We start from the raw sequence: 26,815 nt of genomic DNA, 5'->3' as shown, positions 1-26,815 counted from the left end.
TGGAGGATGGGACAATGCCCCAGAAATAACAGAGGCCTCGTTAACTAAAGCATAACGTTTATTTATTTTAAGCATGACTTATGTACAACATCAAGGGGAAATGGAACTAATGATGCGATTCCAAGAGAGAGAGTTTACAACAATTCACGTGGCGATAAATACCTTGTTGAAGTGAGTTTGCTAAATCCGTCGGGTGGAGGGCGGCGTTTCTGGAACTAACAACAAGAGTCTTAGTCCTGGCATTTCTGGCAGGCGTAAGCAGCAGCGTTAATCCAGGTATCAATATCGTTAATCCATGGAACCGGCACAAAACACAAGGAAAAATGGCGCACCAGGTAAAGTGGTTACTGGGCGAGCGTCGATTCACGCGGCAACTGACGAATTCTTGTAGTACTGTTTTCCTTTTGATGCAACTTAGGGCAAAGGTGATGAGAAAGTGTCATTTAAGCATCTGAGAACTAAATGGATGGTACGTTCTCATGTGGAAAGTTGGCAGTTAGTTGTTAGGTAGTTGACAAAAAGGTGACAACTATGACGTCATGGCATAACACGGAAAATATACTGTAGGTCCATAATTCAGATACTCACATCAACATCGACAAAAATTCAATGTGAAGTAACATACAATGGAGAAAATTTTCAGCATGGGATAGGTTAATATATTTTTTCGTACATAATCAGTTATCCGAACAACCCCAGTCCCCAATTGATTCGGATAAATGACGTTCTACTGTATTATGATTTGTATTCTTGCGAATTTTGTTTTTTAACAACATTTAAATAGAATATGGAATATTCTGTCAAAAAAGTATTGTATTGAAAATCTTGTATTAGACTTTAGTAATGTTTAAAATGCATTTTATTGTAAGAATTAATATAGTGTATTTTTTTAAAACAATTAAACATTGTTTAACCACACAACACCAGAATGTAAATAAAACTTACGACTCATAAACCAATTACCTGGTATGAATAATGTTTAAGTGATGAACATTTTTGTTATCCCTTCTGGGCATTTCTTCAGGTCAATTCTTATTTTAACTAGGTTGGCCGTTGACATTCGAAAATAAATTGAATGGTACGGATTTCAATTAATCATCTTACGGAGAACGCATGCACATACTGTATTCGGAATCCGTACCATTCAATTTATTTTTGAATGTCAAAGCCAGCCTAGTTGAAATAAGAATTGACCTGAAGAAGTGCTCAGAAGGGGTAATGAAAACGTTCGTCACATAAACGTTATTCACATCGGGTAATTGGTTCATGAGTCATAAGTTCAATTAAACATTTTCTATTTATTTGAAAAATTAAGATATAAATTTTTTGGAGGAAAATTTGTATTTTTGTGTTACTATTATATTCCACATCTCTTAAGTAAAAGTATTTTATATAAGAAATATGGAGTGTTGCAGGTAATTTTATCTGTCTGATATATTTATTATTTAGTACTATATCAGATTTTTAAGAAGCTTGACAGTATGTTTGTTTAATGCTGAAATAATAGAATATGATAATATTTGATTTTTACTTTTTAAGGAAAATGTGTGGATATGTTTTATGAGTACATTTAATTTAAATAATAATTTAAAATATATATTTTTTTCTTTTTAGAAATTATATGAACAGTCTCTTCACATTAAGTCAGCTATACCTCATCCATTGATAATGGGAGTAATAAGAGGTATATTTCTTAAATCATTTTCATAGATATGGATCTATAATTATGATGTAATGTTAGAAGTCAGAAAATTACTTTTATATATGTTTATCATTAAGATTATGAATTGCATATTTTCATATAATGACAATATAAGCACTATAGAATCTAAATAAATTATTATAAATTTTTATTTCAAATTTTAAATATGAAATATGCTTGTAAGATAACTTTAAGTTAGATTTATTAAATAAAACTATACTAAATTATTAATGTTTGTTTTTAGACAAGTTAAGGATTTTAGGGATTCTTTTAAATTTAATGAAGTCTTTATTAAAATCTTGTAATGCCTGGAAAATGAAACTTTTATGATAATTTTAAATACTGCATCAATTAGGCAATCAAAATAATTCTAACAATAACAGGGTTGTCAAAATCCAAAGATATGTCCTCTGAGAATATAAATTGGTTATTCATAAGTAAAGAATAAACTGAAATTTGAAGATTTTTAAAAAAATATAAAAGCATTGGAAATAGAAGTACAAAGAAATTTACATTCTAAGAATAATTTTCAAAAAAGTGCATTTAAATATATCTTCAATGCTTTATTTAAAATAAAAATTACAAAACATCTTTTAATGCTTTTCATCTTTTCACCTCAAGCATTGTTAGATAAAACATTTATGAAAATTTTAATATATAATTATATAAGTGTAAAAATTATTCTAAGATCTAGAAGAAATTTCAATAATAATGCATTTGATCAAGAATTCACATAACAAAATTTATATATATTTGACATATCACAAAGAAATACAATAATTATTTTGATACTTTCTTATTTTGAGAGTTTTTATAATTAGAGAGCTATATAAAACCTTAAGACTGTGTTTTAGTTTAATAAAGAATTGTTAACTTTTTATGGACTCTTAATTTATTAGTTTTTATTCTGATAAATAAATAAATAAATTATTAAAAAATAAATAAATAAAGTTATCTTATAAATATATGAGTATTTATGTTTATAACAAGAATAAAATAAATCAGCTTTTTAAACTTAAAAAAAATTTACTTTCCTACATTGAAATTTTGATTTGACAAACTTGTACAGATTTTTTTCTTTTTAGTCTGGCAATGTATTTTTTATCTTGTAGGATATTAATTGTATAATTTTATTTTTGTTATGTAAGGGAAGTATATATAGAGAAACTATACTATATAAAATTTTAAACATAAATATTTAATTATTCTATTTTTGTTGTGAATATATTTTAAAAATAGATGTATGTATGTATGTATGTATATACACTTGAAATTTAGTGAAATATTATTGAGAAATGCTGATTTCTCCCCCCCCCTGTAGAATGTGGTGGCAAGATGCATTTAAGGGAAGGTGAATATGAGAAAGCTCATACAGATTTTTTTGAAGCTTTTAAAAATTATGATGAATCAGGTAGTCCTAGGTAAGTTATATATTATTAAATTGATTAAATTCTATAAAATTGTAATGTAGTTTGTTCTAGATTAAACTTCAGAAAACTGTAGGTAACCGAATTTTGGTTAATGTTACCTTAGGATCCAAAATGGCAGCCAGGGAAATTTTTCCCTACTTCGGAGACTGCGGCGGGGAAAAAATTTTTCCCTAGAGTCGCGACGTCGACGACGTGGGGAATTTTTACCCGTTCAGTTTCTACCCTGTGTTCGACGTTGCCAAGTATCCTGTAACCTCGAAATGGAGACGGTAGTGTGTAAATTTGCGATGGTAGAGGGAGCCTTTTCGTGACGTCGCGCAAGAGTAAAATCGGCGGGAAATTCGTAGGTGTGTTACGAACGAATATGCAAATGCATGATCTGCGATGTGATTTCTGGTTATTTCTGGGCAATTTTATGCAAATCGACTAGTTTCCGGTTGGAATCGTTTACTGCTGTGTTGCGACGAATTGCGTATTGGATTAATTGCTGTTTTTTTTTTCGTAATGATATTTCATTCGCACACAAATTGCTATCGTTGAATGTTTATTATTATTATTTCCTCCAGTATTAGTAAGTACTGTTATTTCTTTTATAACAATTTAATCCTAAAAGTTAGAGAACCACGTAATCAAAAATTAAGGAAAAAGCGTGTTTTTTTCCTATCCTTACCTCCCCCTCGTTTAGTTTATTGCCAATTGTTCGATAATGACTAGTTTTGCCGATTTGAGTTGCAATGACGAATTTTGGTCGAGATGCACTTCCCGTGATTTTTACAAGTTGATGGAAGACGACTTTTCGGAGCTAGGTTTGCCTCCCCGTATCGATAACGCATCGAATTTTGCTGTAAAATTAGGCATACAGCCGACCGAGTTCATTTGCATTCATTGCGATGAAGATAAGAAATGCTTCATATGTCAGGTGAACGACAGATCTAAAAACACTGTGAATCGGATTGTTTATAAATACGTGAATTCTGGCAGTACGATAATAACGGACGAATGGAAAGGATATATGCATATTGACGACATAGAAGGAGTAGTGGTTGAACATAGAACTGTCAACGATTCGAAAAATTTTGTTGACCCCCAAACAGGAGATCATACTCAGCATATCAAACAATCGAAAAGTGAGTAAAAAACTCCTCTTTTTGTTGTTTTTTATTGTTTATTTCGGTGAAAAAATCCGCGGAGTCTGCAGAGAAATTCAAGATGGCGGCCGGAACCGCGGCCATCTTGAATGGAGGGAAAATTTTTTCCCCGTCGCAGTCTCTGAAGTAGGGAAAAATTTCCCTGGCCGCCATTTTTGATCCTAAGGTAACATTAACCAGAATTTTTATACCTGTTGTAAATTTATATTATTTTGATCATTTTGGATCTTAGTTATAAGTGAAGTAATTATGTTTTATATTTTAAGGTTGCATAGTTAAAACAAAAATCTTATTTAAAATACGGAAAAATCTAAAAAAGAAAATCCCTGATGATAAGGCATATGATGACCTTTTGATATAGAAGCTTTCAATCATACTGTTTGCCATTTTAATATGAAATTATATATACAGTAGAGCGTCGAAAAGTGGAACCAATTGGGGACTGGGGTCCTTCCAGTTAATGATTTGTTCCAGTTTCCGACTTTGTACGAAAAAATACATTAACCTGTCTGATGTTCAAATTTTCTCCATTGCGTATTGCTTCCTGTTGAATTTTTCTCCGTTGCGTGTCGCTTCGTGTTGAATTTTCGTCGATTTTAAGCCTAACGAAAATTTTTATAATAATCATCGAGGCTATCGTATCGTTAAAAATTATTTCTGCATTTGTACAAACAAAATAAATATATTAAAGAATATAAAAAACATGAAAATTATACTTTAGAAGTAAATTTAGTATCAAAAACATTCGATTCAGCATGACACAGTCTGACTGAAAATTGTTCCACTTTCCGGCCATTCCACTTACCGACGTTCCACTTATCGACACTCTACTGTATATTAAAATGTTACAGCTTATCATCATAGAATTTTTTTAAACTGTTTTACATAATATTTCAAAGGTGTTGTCCCTGTGAAGAAAAACTATGTTATTTTGGTCAAAGATGACTTTATTTCACAATTTAAAATATGAAGAAACTAACTGTCTGCAATTTAAATTTAAAAATCTTGGTACTAAAATAAATAAAACTTAACCTTGGCATAGAACAATTAATGAAAAAATTATGTAATACAACTTTCCATAGTAAATACTTGTACATATAAGTATCACTTCAAAACCTTTAGATTTCTGGTAAGATACAAATTCAACTAAATGGATGAATGTTTTTGATTCTCTACCAAGATCTGCTTCAGGTTCGTTATTGTTCCAACTATTGAATGCCAAGAATTCGAATGTTTTTGAATACCATAACATTAGAAGTGAAAGTTACTTAATAAAAATGTTATAAATTTTTTGAACATTTTCAAATGTATATCATTTAAATTTGCAAATTTATAATAATAATAGTTCAGATATATATGACTTCATCAGAACAGTGTAGAAATGCTAAAATATTAAGTAGGCAAGAGTATTGTTGTTAAGTTTAAGCATTTTTCAAGACATTTTGCTTCATTGTCAGATCACAACTCTAATATGAATGAAGTTTAATTTTCAAAAAACTATCCTATTGGTATTCCAGCAAAAGGTGCTTAAATACAACAGAAAAATGTCTTGAAAAGGTTTAATCCTGATTAAAATATTTAGATTCCTTAATATAAAAATTAAAGTTATATTTTCCATAATAACAAGGAAAGTTGAAGAATTGAAGCAATAATTAATAAAAACTTATAGAAATATTAAGTGTAAGCTAAAAATAAGATAGTTACCTAATAATTGTAAATTTGCACAACATTCTTAGTTTTTTAAAACTTTTTTAAGTCATTGTATACTGTAGCAGGATGAGTCTTCTGGAAACAGACTAGATTATTCTTTAAATATGATAAGCAGCACAACTTATGTTATCTTGCTTATCATATTTAAAGAATAATCTAGTCTGTTTTAAATAAAAAAATTCTAATTCTTGATCTTTTCTTGTCTTTTATAATATTTCTCAATTATTATTTATCTTCTATTTTAATCTACACTGACTTTTAGTAATACTGTATTTCCACACATATTTTTCACACTTTTTTGCCATTTTTTATTAATTGAAAATTGAGATTTGAAAAGTATGCAAATTATTTTTGAAAGTAGACTATATCAGTATTTATTAGTGATGTAACGAATAGTATATTCGGCCTCAGCCAAATACCGAATATTCGGCTAGGAGCGTAGCTGAATGGTCGAATATTCGTCCAGGAGCATGACTGAATGGCCGAATATTCTGCTTGATTAACGCACGTATGAAAATTAGTGCGCAAACCGCATTATGGCAAGGATTGCGCACCCTGCTCTCTATTGACCCGCTGTCACTACGATTTTTTCTTCCAGTAGGTCTAAATTATTTAAATTAATTAATTAAATTATAATTATTAAAGTTAATATGAAATGGAGCCTAACGTCTACCTCTAGTGCCAAATTGGTTTATAATTTATGTAATAGCTGTAAATAGCCCGATATGATTTGGCAGTTGGTGGTTTAGATGTAAGTTATAACTTATAAGTTATTTTATTTGCAATCGATCTTTTTAACTCTTTAATTAAACACTAAAATTTGTTTTTACTACATATTTGTAGACGGAATAGTACCCTAAGGACAGTGGCGTAGCATGGGTGTCAGCCGCCTGGGGTGGAGGAAAAGTTTGCTGTCCCCTTAAAATTTCACCCCCATAAATAAAATACGGGGAATCCCTACAAGTCAGTACACATGGTGTTGTCAGTCACTACAATGAGCAAGATGTCATTATTATACATTCATTTAAAGAAAGGGGATTCCCTAGTTTTGTCACAGAATAAGTAATGAAAAATTCCGTGCTCATTTCAATTGGTCTGAATCGTAGGTGCGACAAAAATATGAAATGAAATGGTTCAAATTTTTACAAAATATTATTATTTATTGTGAAAAAATGCCACCCCTGCCGCCCCCACTACACTACGCCACTGCCTAAGGATATACTTTAGTGGGAACATATGGTCTAGTTTCTCTCCAGTTGTGGAACAGTTCAAATAGATTATTGGGGGGTTTCTATTTGTGAAGTTTTGTGATATTTTGTTGCTATTGTTTTTGTCAATATTTTTAAAATTAACGTGATTTCAAATATTATCTTTTGCATATAATGAGAAATGCTCATTCTTTGCTTTATATATAAAATAACTTATATATTAGTTACTCATCTTCTAGAAATAGATAAATAATTCTTTCATTAAATACGATAAGTTTCAATAAAACGTTTCGTAAATCATTTTAAAATATCGTAAAAAATATTAAAAATAGTCGCGAATACGAATATAACATAATTAACTAAACAATAACATTAATGCTCGATACATTCTAACCTACACGTCATCAATGCGATAAGATATTGGGCTAGATAAAGGCTATAATATTATTTAATTACGAAATAATTTAATACTAGAGTTAGATGCTATTTTTTATTAACTTTAATAATTATAATTTAATGTTCAGCATTAATAAAAGTTACCAAGATGATTAATTTACTGTGTTTTTGTTATTTCTTACTCCTGTCTTGAGGTATTCAGTATTTGGCCAAATAGTGATTTAAATATTCGGTATTCGACCGAATAGTGAAAAATAGGCCGAATACCGGGTAGTAACCGAATATTCGTTACATCACTAGTATTTATTCTTACAAGAAGTCATGATTTTATAAGATAGTTTAAATACGGTATTTTAAAAACTTTGCATACATATTCCAAATATTTTGAACTCTCACATCAAACAGTATGCAGCCATTTTTGATAGATGCATACACTTTAAAAAAAAAAAAATTAATGATGACTGCAGTAAGTTCAAAAATTAGGCAGAGCCATAAACCCTTTAGGGAAGGTCTTCCTTTTGAAAATCACATATGGTTGCAATTTTTGTCCATAGGCAGTCCCGGCTAACATTACTGTGCATCTTTGCTTCTTGCAATCAGTTGTTTTGATGACAACTGGTTGAGAACCTTCTTTTTCCACAGTAGTGTTTCATGGCATATCAAAAAACACAGGTGTCTGATCAATATTCCCTATTTTGGAGAATAAATACGATTGTTCTTCCTGCTTCCATATGATAAATCTGAAAAGAGAGACTCTGGTCCATAAAATGTTGAGACAACCTTTGGCACAATGTAGTTTTACATAGAGAAATATTTTGTGTCTGAGCAATATTTTGAACCCATGATTGCAACATATTGTATTACAGCATAGCCTTTGTTGCACATTTCTTCAACATACTGTAACAGTTCTTTGTTAGGTTGGGGATACTTTCCAGTCTTGGGATCACGGAATGTTTTCACATTGGACTTGTGTTGCTTAGAGCTTCTTTTTGTTTATGCAAGTAGCGAGCAACTGCCTCACTGACACCAAATTTTTGTTTGGTCTTTTGATTTCCATTCTGTTCTGCAAAGCAGATTACTTTAATTTTATACTCTGCAGTAAAACTGTTATTTTTTCTGCCATCTCACAAAGTTGCAGTTAATTCTATTTGGCATGATACTAAGGAACCTTCTGAAGTGTTACAAAGCATCATAGTTAACAACTGCTCCTATTCCACATCCTCATAGACTCCAGCAAGTACAAAGATACCATACTGTTAAGCCTATACAAGGGAATTAGGGTAAACAAAAAGTATACCATAAAAATTTTTGTTGGCTGACTCATGTCCTATCTCTTACATCAAACAGTCCAGTATGAGAGGTCTTGCATTTCCATGCATATTTTGTTTTCCATAAAAATATTTCTTGAAAAAATATGCAGTTGCAAAAAGTAATCATGGAAATATAGTAATACATTTTGTGTGTTTATCATTGCAAATTTTGTCAAAAAATTTTTTTGAAAGTGTTTCAATTATGTATATTCTTTTCATAATTTTTATTAATTTTTGATAAGTATTCTTTAGTGGTTTTGCTAAATTTTTTTAAAAATAATTTATTTTGAGAATATTCTGCTTTACGGATATATTCAAATAAAATTTCTATATTTTTCTGTTTCATATTTCGTTATTTCCATAATTTCTAATTAATGGCCATATTCTGATTTTGATAAAGTGAAAAATTTTGAAGACAAACAAAATATAAAACAGAAATATTTAGAATTTATTAGTTTTATTCCATTTAATTGTTTATTCTAAAATAATATAATTTATGTATTTAACATTAAGATATAAATTAAAGAATATAACAAATTAATTTGTAAATCTGAAGGTTTTTAATTTATAAAAAAAAAAAAAAGAAAATAGTGGTGATATTAGAAAAATGTAATAAATATTAAAAAATATTAAAAAATTTAATATTTTTTAATGAAGAGTAAGTAGCTGATATGTTTATAAACATTTAAAAATTATTTATAAATGACAATTTCAAATTTTATTTAATTTTAGGAGAACAACATGTTTAAAATATCTAGTTTTGGCCAATATGCTGATGAAATCTGGTATTAATCCTTTTGATTCTCAGGAAGCCAAGCCATATAAGAATGATCCAGAAATTTTAGCAATGACAAATTTAGTGAGGTAAAATATATAGCTTTTACTTTAAATGTAGAGTGTATTATGCATAAAATAATTTAATATTTATTACAGTGCCTATCAAAATAATGATATTAATGAGTTTGAAACAATATTAAAAACAAACAGAAGAAATATAATGGATGATCCTTTTATAAGAGAACATATTGAAGGTAAATTATCTGTTATCATCATCATGTCTGTTATATTTATTGCTAAATAATAATTTTAAGCCAAATAGCTTTATTTAATTTTAATTTTTTTATTTTAAAATAAAGTACATTTGTCACATCTGACTATAGTGTAACTATTCTTGTTTTGTTTATAACATTAATATTAAATATTAATTGTATGTTTATGAAGAATAGTCTAATAATTAATATAAACAAACATGTCAATATTAAAATGAATACATTTTAATAAATATTCCTAATTGACAATACTTGGTTAATTTTTATAGTTCTTGTGCTTATATTACTATATATAATTTTAATATAAACCAACAAATTATATTGAATTATTTTTTTAGTAACTTACAACAATTGAAATTTGATCTTATCACAAAAAAGTTATGCCAATCTAGTATATTTGTTATTGTATAATAATAAGTATATTATTGAACTTTAGTAGTCAATTAAAATAGATTGGCAAAATTTATTTTTGTTTTTGTAAAAGCTTATTGTATCATTAAAACAAGTCAGACAAGGGGAGGGGTTTATTTCATTAAATTTTATACAGTTTATGCATTTTATTATATTTATTTCAAAATTTCTTGCATGTTTTGTTTTTAACTTATGGTATCTATCATTTGTAAAGTGATTTGTAAAGGTTTTAAGGGAATCTGATGAGTGGAGGGGGTTACAGAAACTTGGACAAATTAGGGCAAGAGGGGGGAAATTTGAAGAAAAATGTGGACATAATTTAAGAACAGTCCCTAGATGATATTTTTGAATAAAGAAAAATTGCCAATTAAAATCAATATTTTAAAATATTCTTTATATCTTACCAAGATATTAGATGATGATGATCTTTTACTTTTAAAAATCCTCATCTTTTAATCTCTAATGATGTGAATATCTCCAAATATTTGTTTAAAATTTCATTATTTTATATAATTTTTTCTATTTAAAATAAATTTGATAGTTTCAAAATTTGATCATATTTTAAATTTTTAAATGAAGTATTAACTTGTTTTAATTTAAATTTCAGATCTGCTTAGGAACATACGTACGCAAGTGTTGATCAAGTTGATAAAGCCATATACTCGCATACACATACCCTTTATTTCAAAGGTTAGAATATTCATATATTTTTAAAATAAATTACTTACTTTAGAAATACTGTAGTTATTCTAATAAACAGTGCAAGAAAGACACCATCCTCTAATAGTAAGTGTAGTGTCTATTGGAGGAAGATGATACTTATTTTAAACTAAAAATAGCATAGTATTTAATGTTGTCGTGCTTGAAATAAAGTGAGTGTGTATTGTGTGTTGCATTTTTACTTGAATAACAATAATAATGAAAAAGTTATTGAATTTATTTCAAAAGTCATATCAAATTCCCAAAGAGTGTAAATAGTAGTCATCCTCTAATGGTAAGCAAACACTAATAAACAGCACAGTTACCAGCTGAAAAAATTAATAGACAGTGCTCTGTTTATTAGAACAAATATGGTATATGAAATTAGTAAGAGTATTAATATGCATATTCTGTCTTATATCACAACTGGCTAGCACTGTAGACAATTAGTCACTGCTGTAAAGGATGGATGAATGATGCAAAATTTTAGTAGATATATTTTCCACTAGTTGTTTTATATATATCCCAAAAATTAGTAATAACTTGATTTTTGAACATAATAGATTGTTTACAAAGTAATCATTAGATAAATTTCCAATTAAATTTTTTTAAAAAGATGCTTACTTAAATTATTGTTGTTTTTTTTTTTATATGTGTGTCAGTTAGAAAGTTATTCTTTATCATTTATTTAATATAGTCACAAACAATTTCATTAAAAATCGCATTATGGTGAAATTACATAGCGAGAAGTATAATGAATACTAGTAAACTATTGCTTTCATAGTATAATTAATTACTGGAAAATCATTATCAAGAAGTCATCGTAAATTAAATTCTGATATTTTTATAGGTTAAGTATTATAAATTATTCTTGATATTTTGAACATCATAAGGTCATAAGGTGGTCAGCAAGGAATAGAGTATTTAAATGTAGCATTTCGTAAATTATAGCAAATTTCTGTCATGTTTGAGCAGTTGTAAAGTTAAGACATTCCTGATATTTGCATTCTATGCTATATCATAGAATGTCTTAGATAATTGATTACAAGATGATAAGACATTTGGAATTTGATTTTATTAATATAGTTTAATACACTATTGTATTTTAGCATTATTATTCTTATTTTATTATTGTGGGTAAAATGAAATTGCTTTATATTTTTATTTTACAATTAAGTCTCTAACCAACTCATAGACAATAATCTGCATGACAAATATTAAATAGATATGCACAATGGACATTCTTTTTGAATCTGTATTTAAAGCAAAAACAAATTTTCATTAAAAATTCTATTAAAATATAGAATTTTTAATGAAAATTTGTTTTTGTTTTAAATAGATATGGATATTTCCACACAAGTAGGTTTTTAATTGGAAAATAAAATAGTCTAAATAGATAACTTTGAAAGTTAAAACAGACCATACACAATAATGTTATGAATTTATCATTATTTTACTTCTGCAACTCTCAATCAAATACACAATGTCTGTATTTTAAAATTTGAAAAGTTTTAAAACAAGATATGTAATATGTAGTGGTTTGTCTCTTTCCCCATTCAAGCTGAACTTGTGTTAACACACAAGATGTTTTGCACCTAATGCTTTCCTTTAGGTAATGCATTTTTTTAATCTTTAACTCTTGATTTTTATCTGTAAAACACTTGAAGGCTTTGCTGTATTGGTAAAAGTCTGAGAACTTTTGAGGCCATGCCATGGGTCCACAATGACAGTTTGAAAAGTCCAATTTTCTTACGTATTATGATTTTTGGATACCCTGTATTTTCTATATAAAAATACTTAAAGATTGAATTATGTGTGAATTTTGATTTTGTCTTAAAATTTATAATAAATTTTGTCCTAACAATTTTATAATTTTATAACTATAAGATTTTTCTCAAAAATTTAGAAAAATATGATATATTTTGATATATTTCAGGAATTAAATATTGATGCAAATGAAGTTGAAAATTTATTAGTGTCTTGTATTTTGGACAAGTAAGTACATCAAAATTTTATAAAATTTTTTAAAGAATTATTTATGGAATTTTAATTTCAATTTTATGAAATACTTTTAACATTAAATAAACTTGATGTTATTGTTAATAATCAGATATGCAATTAAACTGATTTTAGAGTGATCTGAATGATATACTATATTAACTAATCAATATTAATTGCATTTGCTCACTTGGAACTTTCAAATATAAAAGCCAGAAATACTTAACTTTTCTACATCTTATTGCACTTCAACAATTGTGTATGGCTTTTAGTTCATTTGTTCATATGTATAACTTTTATTATTCATTTCTTTTGTACATTTCTTGTAAGAAAAATCATTATGCATAAAGTATTTAGTTTTCTTTGAAATACAGATCAAGCAAGTGATCATATCAGCATGGTAAGTTGATGATTAATTGCTGTATTTAATTAACACTTTTCAGTGGCATAAAAAAATTTTGAGCTAGAAAGATTAAATGCAACTACTTCATAAAATTATTATTTTGCAACTGTTAGTGATAGTATCATTTTAATATTTGACGTGCTTGATACCAATCAATAATCAATAATTTTTAGCATGATTCATGGTTGTGGTAAAGTGGACTTTTGTACAGTTAATATGCCATTGTGTCCTTATCTTAATTTAAACTTATCTCGTCTACTAGTACTTTATCAATTAACAGGACTTATTATACAGGATTTATGGATGCAGCAATTAGATCTTACAGATCAGAAATAATAATGTTTATTTAAATCACCTGAACACATACACTTTAACATTGTATTTTGAACTGTTTGTCCCTCATCAGCAAGAATTTAAAAGACATTTTCTACAATTAAAATAAATTTTTGTTACAATCCTAAATAAACATAAAATTTCCAACAATAATACAATATGTGGACTTTTGTTCGTCTATCCAATTTTCACACGCATGCGCAATGACTTCACTTTCATTACTTAGTATAATGAGATGTTCCATCGATTCATTTGATTCAAACTTTGGATATTAGGCTTATAACTTAAGCCTAAACTCAGTCAGAAATTTCCAACATTAGGCTTAGGAGTTATCCATTCATTGTGCATATGCAACAGGTAACTGAACCTTTTCGTTTACAGTCACTGTAAGCTGTAGTAAAAACTACCTGGTTAGTATATTATATTAAATTAATATAATAATTATTATTATATTAACAAATTTATTATAAAATGTAATTCATTAAATTCATTATTATAATTATAATAATTATTTTTAAAATATTTGATTCGCTTTTGTGAAGTGTGCTATCAGATAATATAAAACAAGACTGGTCAAGTCTAATACATTAATAATGAGATGTACTGGAAGCATGTAAAAAATGCCATAGAGAAATAGTTGAATATAAAATCTTTTGCATTAACTTTGAGGCTTATAGTGATAATGATATCACTATAAGCCAGTCCTCAAAGTTAATGTGAAAGTAGTTAGGCCACAGTTAGTGGAAATTCTAGTTTTGTTGAATTTAATAATTAACATGCTTTTGTGGGTGCCGGGAGGTGGACGGAGTCTCGTTCCTCCTTTTTGTCGGCTAACAGGTCCGTGAGACCTGCCCACGTCAAGATGGCAGTTCGGATGAGTTACGCGTTACGCGAGTGGAGGAAGTGGATGGGTTCGATGGTAGAGCGGCGGATGATAATATTCGAATAAAGGACATCACAACGGATTAAAACAATAACAAAGATTTATTAACACTAACATAACAGATACAATTCGGGCGAGTTACTGTCGCCTGAGCGCGGCTTTGTGGAGGGAGAGTTTACACGCCTTTGGGGTCATACCTCGTGATCCGGGTCGGTCCACTCGGTCAAGGTCTCCTCGGCAAGGTATGCCTTTCGTTCGGGCGGGTTCCATTGGGACTCGGGACGCACACACTCTGTCTAATCGACACTACGTAACCGACTCCTCCTTTCCTCTCTCGTCACCCTTTTATTGACGTGGTCACGTTGTTCAGTTTCACCAACCCGCAATTTTCGTCGGTTGTTCCTTCTGATTCATTTTTTCTTCCTTTGGACTCATATCCTTTTTCCTTCTGAACGCGCAGAAAAGGATATATCATTACCGGTTAAATTCCGGTGGGTTCGAACTTTCACACTTTTAAATTATTTAATTTATTATTTTTAAAATTTACTGAAAAAATTATTATTATAATAAATAATTTATCTGACATATTACAATTCTTTGCTGTGTTAATAATGTTTCTTTGGTGATTTAAATCCTTTAGCACTTTCATGTTTAAACATATATGTATGATCAGGCATTGCACGAAAATAAAGTGTTGTTTTGTATACATTGTAGAGTATGCTTTTGATGAGTATTCAACAATAGTTTTTGATTGTTTATCTTTATCCTTATCTACAGTTTAGCTGATACAGAATCAGAGGGTTTTCTTTATTATGAGTGCATCTGTACTCATTGTTCTCTCATTTTTGCATCCAGAATTCAATTACCCCTTATTGTATTAAAAGTTTTCCCATATTTTTAGCTGATTATTTTGTTTATGATGCATTATTTGCCCATTAACAGGTGCATTTTTTTCATGAACTTAACTTTACTAAACTAAAGCTTCAAAGATAGTGATCTTTTCTAGTTGAATTTCTTTTGAAAATCATGTTCATTTTTTTCTTGCTGATATTCCAATGTGCACTGATTTTCAGAATTTTATACAAAACTGTTAATGCAATGCTGCTACACAACTTAAAAATTCATAAACTCATCTTTAGCAACATAGTTACATGTCTTATATACTTCTTCCATTATCTAAGAGGTACAGTATTTTAATTAAATAGTAATGAAGATTACAATCTTTAACAAAAGCAAACACTAGCCTATTAATGAAGTAACAAGAGCTAGAAATTGAGATTTAAACTGTAAAGTAAATATGCATCTTAATCTTGCATTGAATATTGTATACATCTTAGGATATTGGATGGTTTAATGTAAAATGTTTTCATTGGAATGACATGGTTTCTAACTGTTATCTGTTTTGTCAGTTGGTTGTTATTAATTACTAAATTCAAACTTAAGTTATAATTATCATTATGTTACTATTCTTTTATTACATTCAGAAATTTGCTTTGGTAATGTTATTTGATTATTTGTTTTGGGACATGCTGATTTTGATAGTATTATACAATTAATAACAATATTCATGATTAGAGCAAGCAGCACTTATATATATATATATTTTCCTGTATGATTAGAACTAGTACAGTGGACCTTGCTTAAAGAGCAAAACAAATTGTAAAAAAAAGGCTCGCTTAACAAGCGATGTTTCACATAACAAGTGACAAGGAGAGGGGAAGTCCTGAATTGTGCACATGCTCCATCAGTCTGTGTTTAGCACTCATTCCACTAACATCTTAAACTGTGATCACACATTTACCAAATTTGCGTTCAGACATATTACATATAAATATCAACAACCATTGCCCATTATATAATAAACATGCCAAATGATATGCCAAACTCTTGGGCTACATAAAGGCTATTTTTAATATTAGAAATTGATTTGACTAGAGGTAGGCAGTTATGCTGCTATCTTGTATTATAAATAATTAATTTAAATTAAAAATTAATTATTTATAATACAAGATAGCAGCATAACTGCCTACCTCTAGTCAAATTAATTAATTTCTAATATTAAAAATAGCCTTTATGTAGACCAAGAATTTAGCAAATCATTTGGTGTGTTTATCAGACATATTATCTGTGATTTTTGTTTTCTGCAAATTGAATTTGCATTCCAGGTTGATTCATTCCACACTAGAAGAAAAAATGATGATTCACTCCCCTTAACAATATACAGGGTGCATAGGAAAGTCCCTTTAACCAGAAAATTCTTGCAAACGGAGAGAGCTACAGCTATGCAAGTGAAGTAACAGTATAGTAAAGTGACTATGCCCGACCTAATGCAAACGACAGCAGCGTCCCTAGTGGCGAAATTGGAAGATAGGCAGAGCAAATTGAAAACGAAAACAGATAGAGCAAACTTCCCAATTAGAAAGTTTTAGAGCATCAATTAATTAGTACAAAACGACATGTGGTTCACACGGATAAGATAAATTGTCGCCTGTATACCCAAAAGTGGCCGAAAGCGACGCAAAAGGTTATAGGGGTGCGTATTTCTTCATACCTATGGCTATTCCTTTCAAACATCACACAAAATGGCGTGCATCGCTTTCGGACACTTTTGGGTATACAGGCGACAATTTATCTTATCCGTGTGAACCACATGTTGTTTTGTACTAATTAATTGATGCTCTAAAACTTTCTAATTGGGAAGTTTGCTCTATCTGTTTTCGTTTTCAATTTGCTCTGCCTATCTTCCAATTTCGCCACTAGGGACGCTGCTGTCGTTTGCATTAGGTCGGGCATAGTCACTTTACTATTGGGAAGTTTGCTCTATCTGTTTTTGTTTTCGATTTGCTCTGCTTATCTTCCAAATTTCACCACTAGGGGCACTGCTGTCGTTTGCATTAGGTTGGGCATAATAACTTTACTATACCGTTACCTCACTTGCATTGCTGTAGCTCTCTCCGTTCGCAAGAATTTTCCAGTTAAAGGAACTTTCCTATGCACCCTGTATATTGTATAATTTTCTTTGAATAAACATTATACATAAAATATTTGAGTATTTTTTTTGGCATGGAACGCAGTATTATATTTTACATTAATTTATGTGGGAACAAGTGTTTCACATTATGAGTAAGATTCTAGAATGAATTATGCTCATTTACCTTAGTACAGTGGAACCTCATTTAAGATTTATGATGATCTGCTGTGTTGTAAAAATATATACAAAATAATTGTTAAAACCCTTATTTAGAAAAAATATTAAAAATTAAACTGTAATTGTTCTATGGTTATGATGATTATATATATAAGTTTGATTGATGATGATATGAAATATCATCATGTCTAATAAAAAATCAAAACATTGAATTTTGTGTTACAGATATTTTTGCAGAGAAATGTTTCATTGTTTTTAAATTGAATAAGTGTATTTCCAATATTCATAATTTTGTTTTAGTGACATTTTTCAATACTGAAATCTTATGTTAATAACAAAAATTCGCTTAAGAGAAGTTTGAAGGAGAGAATACAAATGATAAGTTATGAGATGTAAATTAACTTATATGTATATATCTCTCTCTAAAATTTTGATTAATGGGTGATTTTTAATTAAATTATTAATACATTTTTTGTTTTTTATTATTCTACAGTACCATTCAAGGTCGAATCGACCAAGTTAATCAAGTGCTAGAATTAGATAAGAAAACGCATGGTGCAGCGCGGTATAATGCCTTGGACAAGTGGACTGCTCAGCTTTCGACACTACATCAAACCATTGTTAATAAAATGGCATAAAAAGAAAACTATATGCTGAGTGATTAATTTTGTGTGCTGAAAAGACAGCATATTTGCAATGCCCTGCACATTGTGATTGTTCATCAGGAAGCCTATGTCCAGTCATAAATTGGCTCTTGGAGTGAAGACACCTTATCCTGAGGCATATTGATTGAAGCTGATGAAACTTCCAGTTTTGATGTGCTTGTTTCCAACACCTGTGATGGTGTATACATGCTAGGAATTTGTTAATGCTCTCAACGCCTGTGTTATGGACCAGCCTAGCAGCTCAACATTTTAGTTTAAATGGTTATTTCAAAACAATAGACAATTCCTTAACATTCAGAAGTGAAAAGAAGTTTAAATTTCATTATTGCTTCTTATTACAATTACAGTCAACCGAATGAGCTTTCTTATCTAGCATTGAAAATACTACAATATTTAAACAAAATCTACCAAAATTAATAAGAATTTCAGATAAATGTTGGCATCAGTTTTCTTCTTTTTTTTTAATTTGCTTGAATACGAAACTTTATTACCGTTCACAACCGTTAAATAAAGATGAGTGAAATGACGAGAATTTTATATAAAGATAGTCTGGTTCAACTTTTTATTAACAAAAAAGAACGAATAAATTAATTAAACCTTAAATGTGAAAAATTAAGTAACTTGTTTTTTTTTAGAATTTTAATACTTTCAAAATAATTTATTTTGATTAGTTTTTGGAAATGATTGTATCTTCAAATTTTCTAACTGATAAAATAATTTTGATTTTAAAATCATTCATTCAAACAAATATAATAACTAAAGATTTTATTTTTTTAAAAAAAAATCTTTATTAATAATCTGTTGGAATGTATTTCTAAGCTTTATTATTACCTGTATTTCATTTGTTCTCAACTATTTTATAATGTTCAAAAATTGTATAGTGTTTTAATTAATTAATTTAAAATTTAATGAAGATATATTTATTTGACAGTTGCATTTCATCCATAATGATGCAGCTAGTTCAGCATAAGACAATACTGTATAAATGTGTATATATTTTTAGGATAGTTGTTTAATTAATTACATTCTTATTTTCAACTTCTGCATTCTTTTTAAATTTAAGAGAAATTATACTTTCAGTTTTGAAATCATTCTTTAATATTCTAATAACTTTTTTTTATGACTAATAAATGACACATTTGGTCCATTTCCAAAAACGATGCAGATTTAAATTATATTAAGAAAATTTAATGCGGAGAAGCTTTTTTAAAGAATAGCACATATATAAATGAAACTGATGGAAAATGATGTACATTGATTATTTTATTTATTTATTTATTAGGAATTACACGAGTAATTGACAAATTATCTTAAAAGATTTTTAATATTTTCAAAAGTTTTATAAAGAATTAAAAATAGAAAAATTTATTAAAGCTTTTTGTAAAATTAGAACAATAGAAAATAAATGTGAAATCCTTCTATTAATTAATTAATCAATCAACAGAAATGACATTATTTTTTATAACTAATAATGTTACTTCTGTTAATAGAATATAATTTTTATAAAATGAAATACCAAAACTTACTAAATTTTCTTTATTTTTTTGGAACATTTACAATTCTAAATAAAGAAATGATTTACTTTGTGGTAAAAATTCTGTGAAAATTTTAAAATTTTCATACATTTTATATTTTAATGCAAAGTAAAATTTCTTCATAATGTTAAGAAATATTCAAAATTAAATAATAAATTATTTTATATTAATTTTAGTGGAAAATAGAATTTTTAATTTTTTAGTGTTAGAAATTCACTTATTGATGATATATGTTACTTCAAATTTACTTTTATTGAAAATATTTTATTTTAAGAAGCTGTTTTTTTGATGATTGAAATTAGCTCCATTATACAGTTGGAACTAAAGGAATTATTCTGGGGCCGTATTCTGGTCACTGTCTCTGGTCTTTAAGGTCTCTGGTCACTGTCATGCTTTAAGTTATTTTGATGGTCAGTTAGTGAGAAGTTGCTTTAGAGTTTCATCAATCACATACAGTGTTCTGGGTGGTGTAGCCTGTTAAACTTGCTTCTTGTTTCTTGCTGACTGACTGACCATCAAAGTAACTTGAATTTATTTATTCTTTTATAGGTAAAGTGTGACACTGAGTAAAAAGGAACAAAGATAAATATAACTCCTATGGTTCTAGATTAATGGACATTTTATATTTAAAAACAGAAGAAACATTTTCCATTAAACTAATTTCTTGTTAAATTAACCAAAATACATCTCAAGCATTTACTTTACTTTTACCATTAAACAAACTGCAATCAAGTACAAATCATATATTCAGGTACTGGTGAAAATTTAGTTCTAACAATTTTTTAATTTTTCACTTGTTTTATTTCTCTAATTAATCATAATTTAAAATGTAAAAAGATTTACAAAGTTAAATCACAGTTGAATCCTTTACATAACCTTTCCATATTAAAGATTTTACAGGTTGATATCTGGGAGTGGTGACTTTTCGGGAGAGGATGAATAATAGCACTAAGAACGGCCTCAGAAACGTTTTCTATGTTCATCTCACCATCGATATGAATAACAAAACCCTGGAAAAAATTTTCAAGTTTTTCAATGTTATTTCGGTATGTTTGAATTCTCTTTTTAATAAAATCATATCCATTTTCTGGCCGTTGCAGAAGTTGAACATCAGTTGATGGTGGATTTGATGATAAATGGTAAAATTTATGGTTAATTGGATCGAATCTGCGATGAATGAGTCTGTCGCATGATGTATTTTCTGATACGTCAATTACGATAACTCTGTTTGGCATTCTGTATTCCATTACTTTATTCAGTTCTAACATCTGTTCAAAGGTATCGGGAAAACCATGTAATATATATCCACCCACTAAAACATCTCTCAAAGACATCCTTCGAGCGATAGCTTCTGCTTTTAAACGATCGGTGATTGGTAGATTATTTTGTAAGCGATATCTAAGAGATTCGCCAAGAGCAATTTCTCGATTTATAGTTTGGTATATTAAATCTCTCATATCTACATTAACTATGTCGTACCTTTCTGAGAGTAACATTGCTTGTGTTGTTTTGCCGCAGCCGGGAAGGCCAAGGAGTAAAATACGTGGTGTAAATGGAGTGTTAGAAATTGGTTGACTAGATATAAATTTTAGTATATTATTAGAAAGTATGTGTAGAGATTGGTCTAATCTAAAATTTCGGCAATAGTAATTTTTGTAACAATCTAACAAACCCGTGAATTCCTCTCTATAAAATAACCACTCTTTATTATTTATAATGCTATTCTCTGATATATTCTCATTAAAATCTGAAGGGCAGTTAAGTATGACAACATGATTGGGAAAAACTGCCCACTGTTGAAGTGTTTTAGCTTCCGAGCGTGTTGTCGGAAATCCTTCGATTAACCATCCATGCTCTCTGCATGCCCGTGTTTCAATTTGTTTCATTAATTCAATTACGAGTTTAGATCTCTCCTTGAAAGTAATTATTTCTTCATCAGACGATGAACATTTATCATCATCAGATTTTATTTTGTGTTGTGATATTTTTGTAAAGCTTTCAAAATAATTGGCCTTCTCCGTGTTAAGATACTTTTCTTCCACAAATTCTTTATTACGTGAATCCTTTTCTGGTAACACACTGATAATTTCTTCGTGTTTATCTAGATTTGCATCTAATATTTCACTTTCTTCCAAATCTAATTCGAAGTTTGTATCCTCCTCTATCCATGTTTCAGATTCCTCCCGAAGTTGAAGATCTTTGTCTTCATCTAATAAGTTCATTTCTTTTTCATCCTCCATCTCAACATTAATTCCGACAATCCCATTATCAATTTTCTGTTCTTCCACGTTTTCTGCTTCGTCTTGTAATTCTGTTGTTTCTTCAATACCTTCTTCTCCTTGTAATAATAATAATTTCTGTTTTACATCGATTTTTATCTCCTCCTCATTTATTTCTTGCTCCTCTGATTCAAGATTCTTTTCCAAGTTTATATCTTCTTCAGCTTCGATTTCATCACTTAATTTTGAATGTGCATAACATTTTTCTGATTCTTCTTCGATTAATATCTTACTTTCTGCTGGAATTTCCTGACTGGTGTCGATTATTTCAGTGGAAGTATCAGCTTCGTCAGTCTTGAAGAATGAAAGATGAACTTTTTTTAATTTGTGGCGTGGTGGGCTGATCATTTTTTTAATTTTCACTCTTCTCGCATGTTTGGCTTTCGGTACAATTTGCTCGGAAGCTTCGATTTTGTTCGCATTTTCTTCTAATAATTTCAAAGTTATGTGCTCAACATTTAAAATGTTGCACAATTCTTTACACACTAAGCTTCTTTGTTTAGTAGGAGGCCCAAAAACGATTATTTTGGGTGCATCACTAATACTGGAAGTCAGCAGTTTGTGTAAGAATTTGAGAGGATCTTCGGGTCTTTCCAATATTATACGCTCTAAATATAACTGAAATGTCTGAAAAATATTATGCTTTTCAGCATAACGCTCGAATTCTGGTGGAAATACAACAGGTCTTTGAGTCGCATCCATTTTGTATCACAGAAATACACAAAAGAATAAAATTTCTATGAATAGAATAATTTAAATTCTAAATTCGAATGTTCAACAATTTTAAAATTTTGAGTTCAAAGTTTGAATAGATATTTTTTAAAAATATAAGTGGAGTATTCTAATGCCAAAGGCTTAAATATAATTTTTATTTATTTATTTTACACATTATATTGAGATCATCTCTATGACGTAGTCTATCATTGACGTAGAGAAAACGTCATTTATTCATACTGTTTTTTCATCACATTACACACTTTCCTGGCTTATATATATGTTATGGACAAAGTGATTAATACGGGCATTATGAATAATGACCAACAAAATCGGGCATTGTAATAAATTTCAGTAATTTATCAAATTGACCGGTCATTATGAATACTGCTATCATCTAGTCAGGCAAAGTGGTGATAATACGTTGAGGAATGATCATCCGATATACACTAGCCAATCATCACTCGTATCTGAGATGCACGTGCGTATTGCATTTAGTACCGAATTTGGCGGCGGTCGCGACGAGTGCTCTCGACGGATTCCTCCCGGAGGGGGCCGCCGATTGTTAACGTCACTAGTTATTCACGGTAGTTCTTGAACACACGTATCAATATCTAGTATGAATCAATAGCGAGTTGAGGCCGAAGTTTTAAACGCGAAAATGTGTACGTCGGACGTTCAGCGCCGCTTTCCTGTAAGCCTAGAAGTTTGACAATGGTGTTTGCAAAGTCAGTGGAATCATGCTCGACATTCCAAATGCCATTGTCAAACTTCTAGGCTTACAGGAAAGTGGTGCTGAACGTCCGATGTACACATTTTCATGTTAAAAACCTCAACCTCACTAATATCTAGTGACGTTAAACAATCGGCGTCCGGCCTGCAGCTCCCCTCCGGTGGTAACCCGTCAGGAGCACAAACAGTTGCGACCACCGCCATGATGGTGCACAAAGGTAAAATTTTACCTTTAATTAATATAGTTAATAGTACTTATATGTTAGTTTTAAAAGATTGCATGTTCTTTTTAAAATACTTTGAAATAATTCACAAAAAATAAATATTTTTAAATGAAATAAGTGGAGTTTTTTAATCAAATTAAAATCTCACAGAATTTAAAATTTGGTACTAAACGCGATACGCACGCGCAACTCAGATGCCGATTGGCTAGCGTGTTGGATGATCACTCCTCAACGTATTATCATCACTTTGCCCAACTAGGTGATAGCAGTATTCATAATGACCGGTCAATTTGATAAACTAATCAATATTTGTTACACTGCGCGCCCTTTCTGGTCATTATGAATAATGCCCGATTAATCACTTTGTCCATAACATATACATAAGGGAAAGTATTTGAATCGTGTCAAATTTGACCCTCGATTTTTTGCAAATCTCCACGTTGAGATCTTAACCCAAAAAAAAATTCCGTGTGTGTGTTGGCATCTACTTTGTTTAATATCTCAGTACAGGAATTATCCCCGTACTAAGATATTATGAATGATGAAAAAACGAAATTTGGCTCAGTAGCTCTTGTATAGAGAAGCATTAATGCATTAAATTTTGGCGGTGAAAAATCAAGGTGTGGGAGATAGAGGGGGTCATATCTCCAGAAGGATTGGACTTAACGAAGATATTAATACTGTATTTACAATTTTTAAAGGAATAGTAAGTAAATAGTACCCTTAAAAATATATTAAAAAGTTTTTAACAAAATCTCAACAGATGGCGCCACACACAATCTTATTTATTATTGTCTAAATATATAAAATTATTTGTCCTGACTGACTGACTGACTGACTGATTCATCATCGCCCAGAGCAAACCGCCGAATTTAAAGAGGTGAAATTTGGTACACAGTGTGCGCTTTCATGATGTACAGTACCCTAAGACCAGGAACACACATGCGTAAAATTCGGCGTAAAATCTAGCATAAAACAGAAAGCATAGAAATTTTTCTGAAATTTTGGCTGAAACAGAACTGAAAAAAGAGTAGAGTATGTCTCTACTTTTTACGCCAAAATTCCTCCAATAAAGAAGTCTTTTCTGTGACGTCAAAGTAGACACGTGCTTTATATTCTAACAATGGGGCGGCAATGAGGGTTAACCCTATAATTGTGACGGTCTCGAAAAAACGAAAAATAAATGAAATACCGGGGTTTATCGAATCCGTTCGACCATATCAGTGTCATGTATAAAGACACTGTATTTAAACAACGTTTATGGATGGCTATAGGTGAAAAATTTCAAATAACAGGTAGGTCTAGTAGAATCGATATATAGGTCTAGTACTTAGATCACACGTTCTTTATTTGAATTCGGAATATAAGTCTATTAATTTAAATTTTCTATATTATAGCAGAGGAAGTGGAGAAAAAATGGAAGGTACAAAGGGATAGATATGAGAAGAAAAAATTTGTAAAATTAGCTCTGTTAGTGGCAGCGGTGTTTCCTATTCGGCCAGAATTTTTACGTACGTGTGTTCTGGCATAAAAGCGTAAAACAGAAACTGAACTGAAAGCTGATTTCTGTCTGATTCAGTTTTCTGCCAAACAATTTACGCATGTGTGTTCCTGGCCTAAGAAGGGATTTTTCGAAATTTCCTGGCGGGGGGAGAGGGAGAGCATTAACCGGAAGAACGGCTTCTACTGTACTATTTTAGATGCGACTTTTTGTTTTTAACTACGTTTAATCTTCATTGAGTACTTAGGTGTATTAAATCGATAACATTTCAGACATTGTTATAAAAGTTTTTTATATATTTCGATTTAACCAAATGTTCGAACCGTTTTAAATTCGAATTTGTTATTGCATATTCGATTATAGAACGATTGCAAACGTTCCAGAAAATTGTTCAGATTGAAAACAGTTCATTATTTGATTCTTAGCAATTCTCATCATTCTCAGCGGTAGGTGTTATATAACAATTACTATGGTTGTTAAAATACTGAATATAAATGGCGTTTGCTTGCAAAATCCGCGTGAGCGAAGTCGCGGGTAACAGCTAGTTAAAAATATATTTTGTGAGAGATTTTTTAACAACCGGAAAAGTTACGCAACTTGGTTGCTGGATTTTTTTTATTCTGAGAAACGGATAGTTCATAATAAAAGAGGAAGTAGGAAGTCGACATTAAAATTTTAATTTTAAAATAGAATACAGTGGGTGATTGGATAGAAAATCTTTCGCGAAAGTGTTTGTTATGTTCTGACAACGAACACCTTACAGAACAAACAAGAAGCGACATAAAATAATGAATACCGATCGGTCTTTCCTTGTTTTCAGGCAACAATTCGAAACTTTTTGGAGCGCGGGAAACGTCGACATCGACGCTCAACCCGGTATATACTGATCGGATAGTATTCCTCCGAACTTTGAAACTCCCCCTTGTAATTTCAGCCTTTTATTTTTCTGACAAACAATTCTTTTATAGTATTCGCGAGACTCGGTTTTTATTTTCGAAAGGTGAGAGTATAATAGCAAAGTAAAAGAGTGGGCAGATGTCTGATGTTGCTGGGCAATATGGCCCGACCAGGTGTACAGTAGGTCGCAGTTCAATATTATCTAAAACAGATACTGTATACAGTAATCAAGAAAACTCAAGCAGCTAAGGGAGTAACAAAACTCACATCTGAGAAATAAAGAACATTGAAGAGCTCATAATGGAACCTGAAACTAATCTGACGACAGAAGAACACCAAGAAACTCGGCGAGATATGTTTTCTTCTGAAAAAGAGGATTAATGCTGATATCTACTATTAAAGATCTTTTGAAGAAGTGGGAGGATGTCAGAACAACGGTC

The 26,815-nt window shown here is 29.9% G+C and overlaps 2 protein-coding genes across 2 annotated transcripts in view; one reads left to right on the top strand and one right to left on the bottom strand.

Moving 5' to 3' along the window:
• The window catches only part of alien (COP9 signalosome complex subunit 2 alien), a 71,775-nt gene extending 52,735 nt beyond the window's left edge, over window positions 1–19,040 (top strand). Inside the window, exons 7-13 of the mRNA XM_067282903.1 lie at window positions 1,615–1,684; window positions 3,024–3,123; window positions 9,637–9,768; window positions 9,838–9,935; window positions 10,972–11,054; window positions 13,000–13,058; window positions 18,322–19,040. Coding sequence (XP_067139004.1) covers window positions 1,615–1,684; window positions 3,024–3,123; window positions 9,637–9,768; window positions 9,838–9,935; window positions 10,972–11,054; window positions 13,000–13,058; window positions 18,322–18,466 — 687 coding nt within the window. The 3' untranslated portion in view covers window positions 18,467–19,040. The remainder of the gene's footprint in view (window positions 1–1,614; window positions 1,685–3,023; window positions 3,124–9,636; window positions 9,769–9,837; window positions 9,936–10,971; window positions 11,055–12,999; window positions 13,059–18,321) is intronic.
• Window positions 19,041–20,847: 1,807 nt separating this feature from the next.
• On the bottom strand, window positions 20,848–23,182 carry LOC136985534 (uncharacterized). The gene has a single exon (XM_067282829.1). The coding sequence runs from the start codon at window positions 23,007–23,009 to the stop codon at window positions 20,868–20,870; it is 2,142 nt and encodes a 713-aa protein (XP_067138930.1). The 5' UTR covers window positions 23,010–23,182; the 3' UTR covers window positions 20,848–20,867.
• Between the last annotated feature and the right edge of the window lie 3,633 nt (window positions 23,183–26,815).

This window comes from Centruroides vittatus, unplaced genomic scaffold (genome assembly GCF_030686945.1).
Source record: "Centruroides vittatus isolate TY-2023 unplaced genomic scaffold, ASM3068694v2 contig_971, whole genome shotgun sequence".
In the NCBI taxonomy this organism is placed as follows: Eukaryota; Metazoa; Arthropoda; class Arachnida; order Scorpiones; family Buthidae; genus Centruroides; species Centruroides vittatus.
Note: the sequence above shows the minus strand (reverse complement) of the source record. Positions and strands in the feature narration are given on the sequence as shown.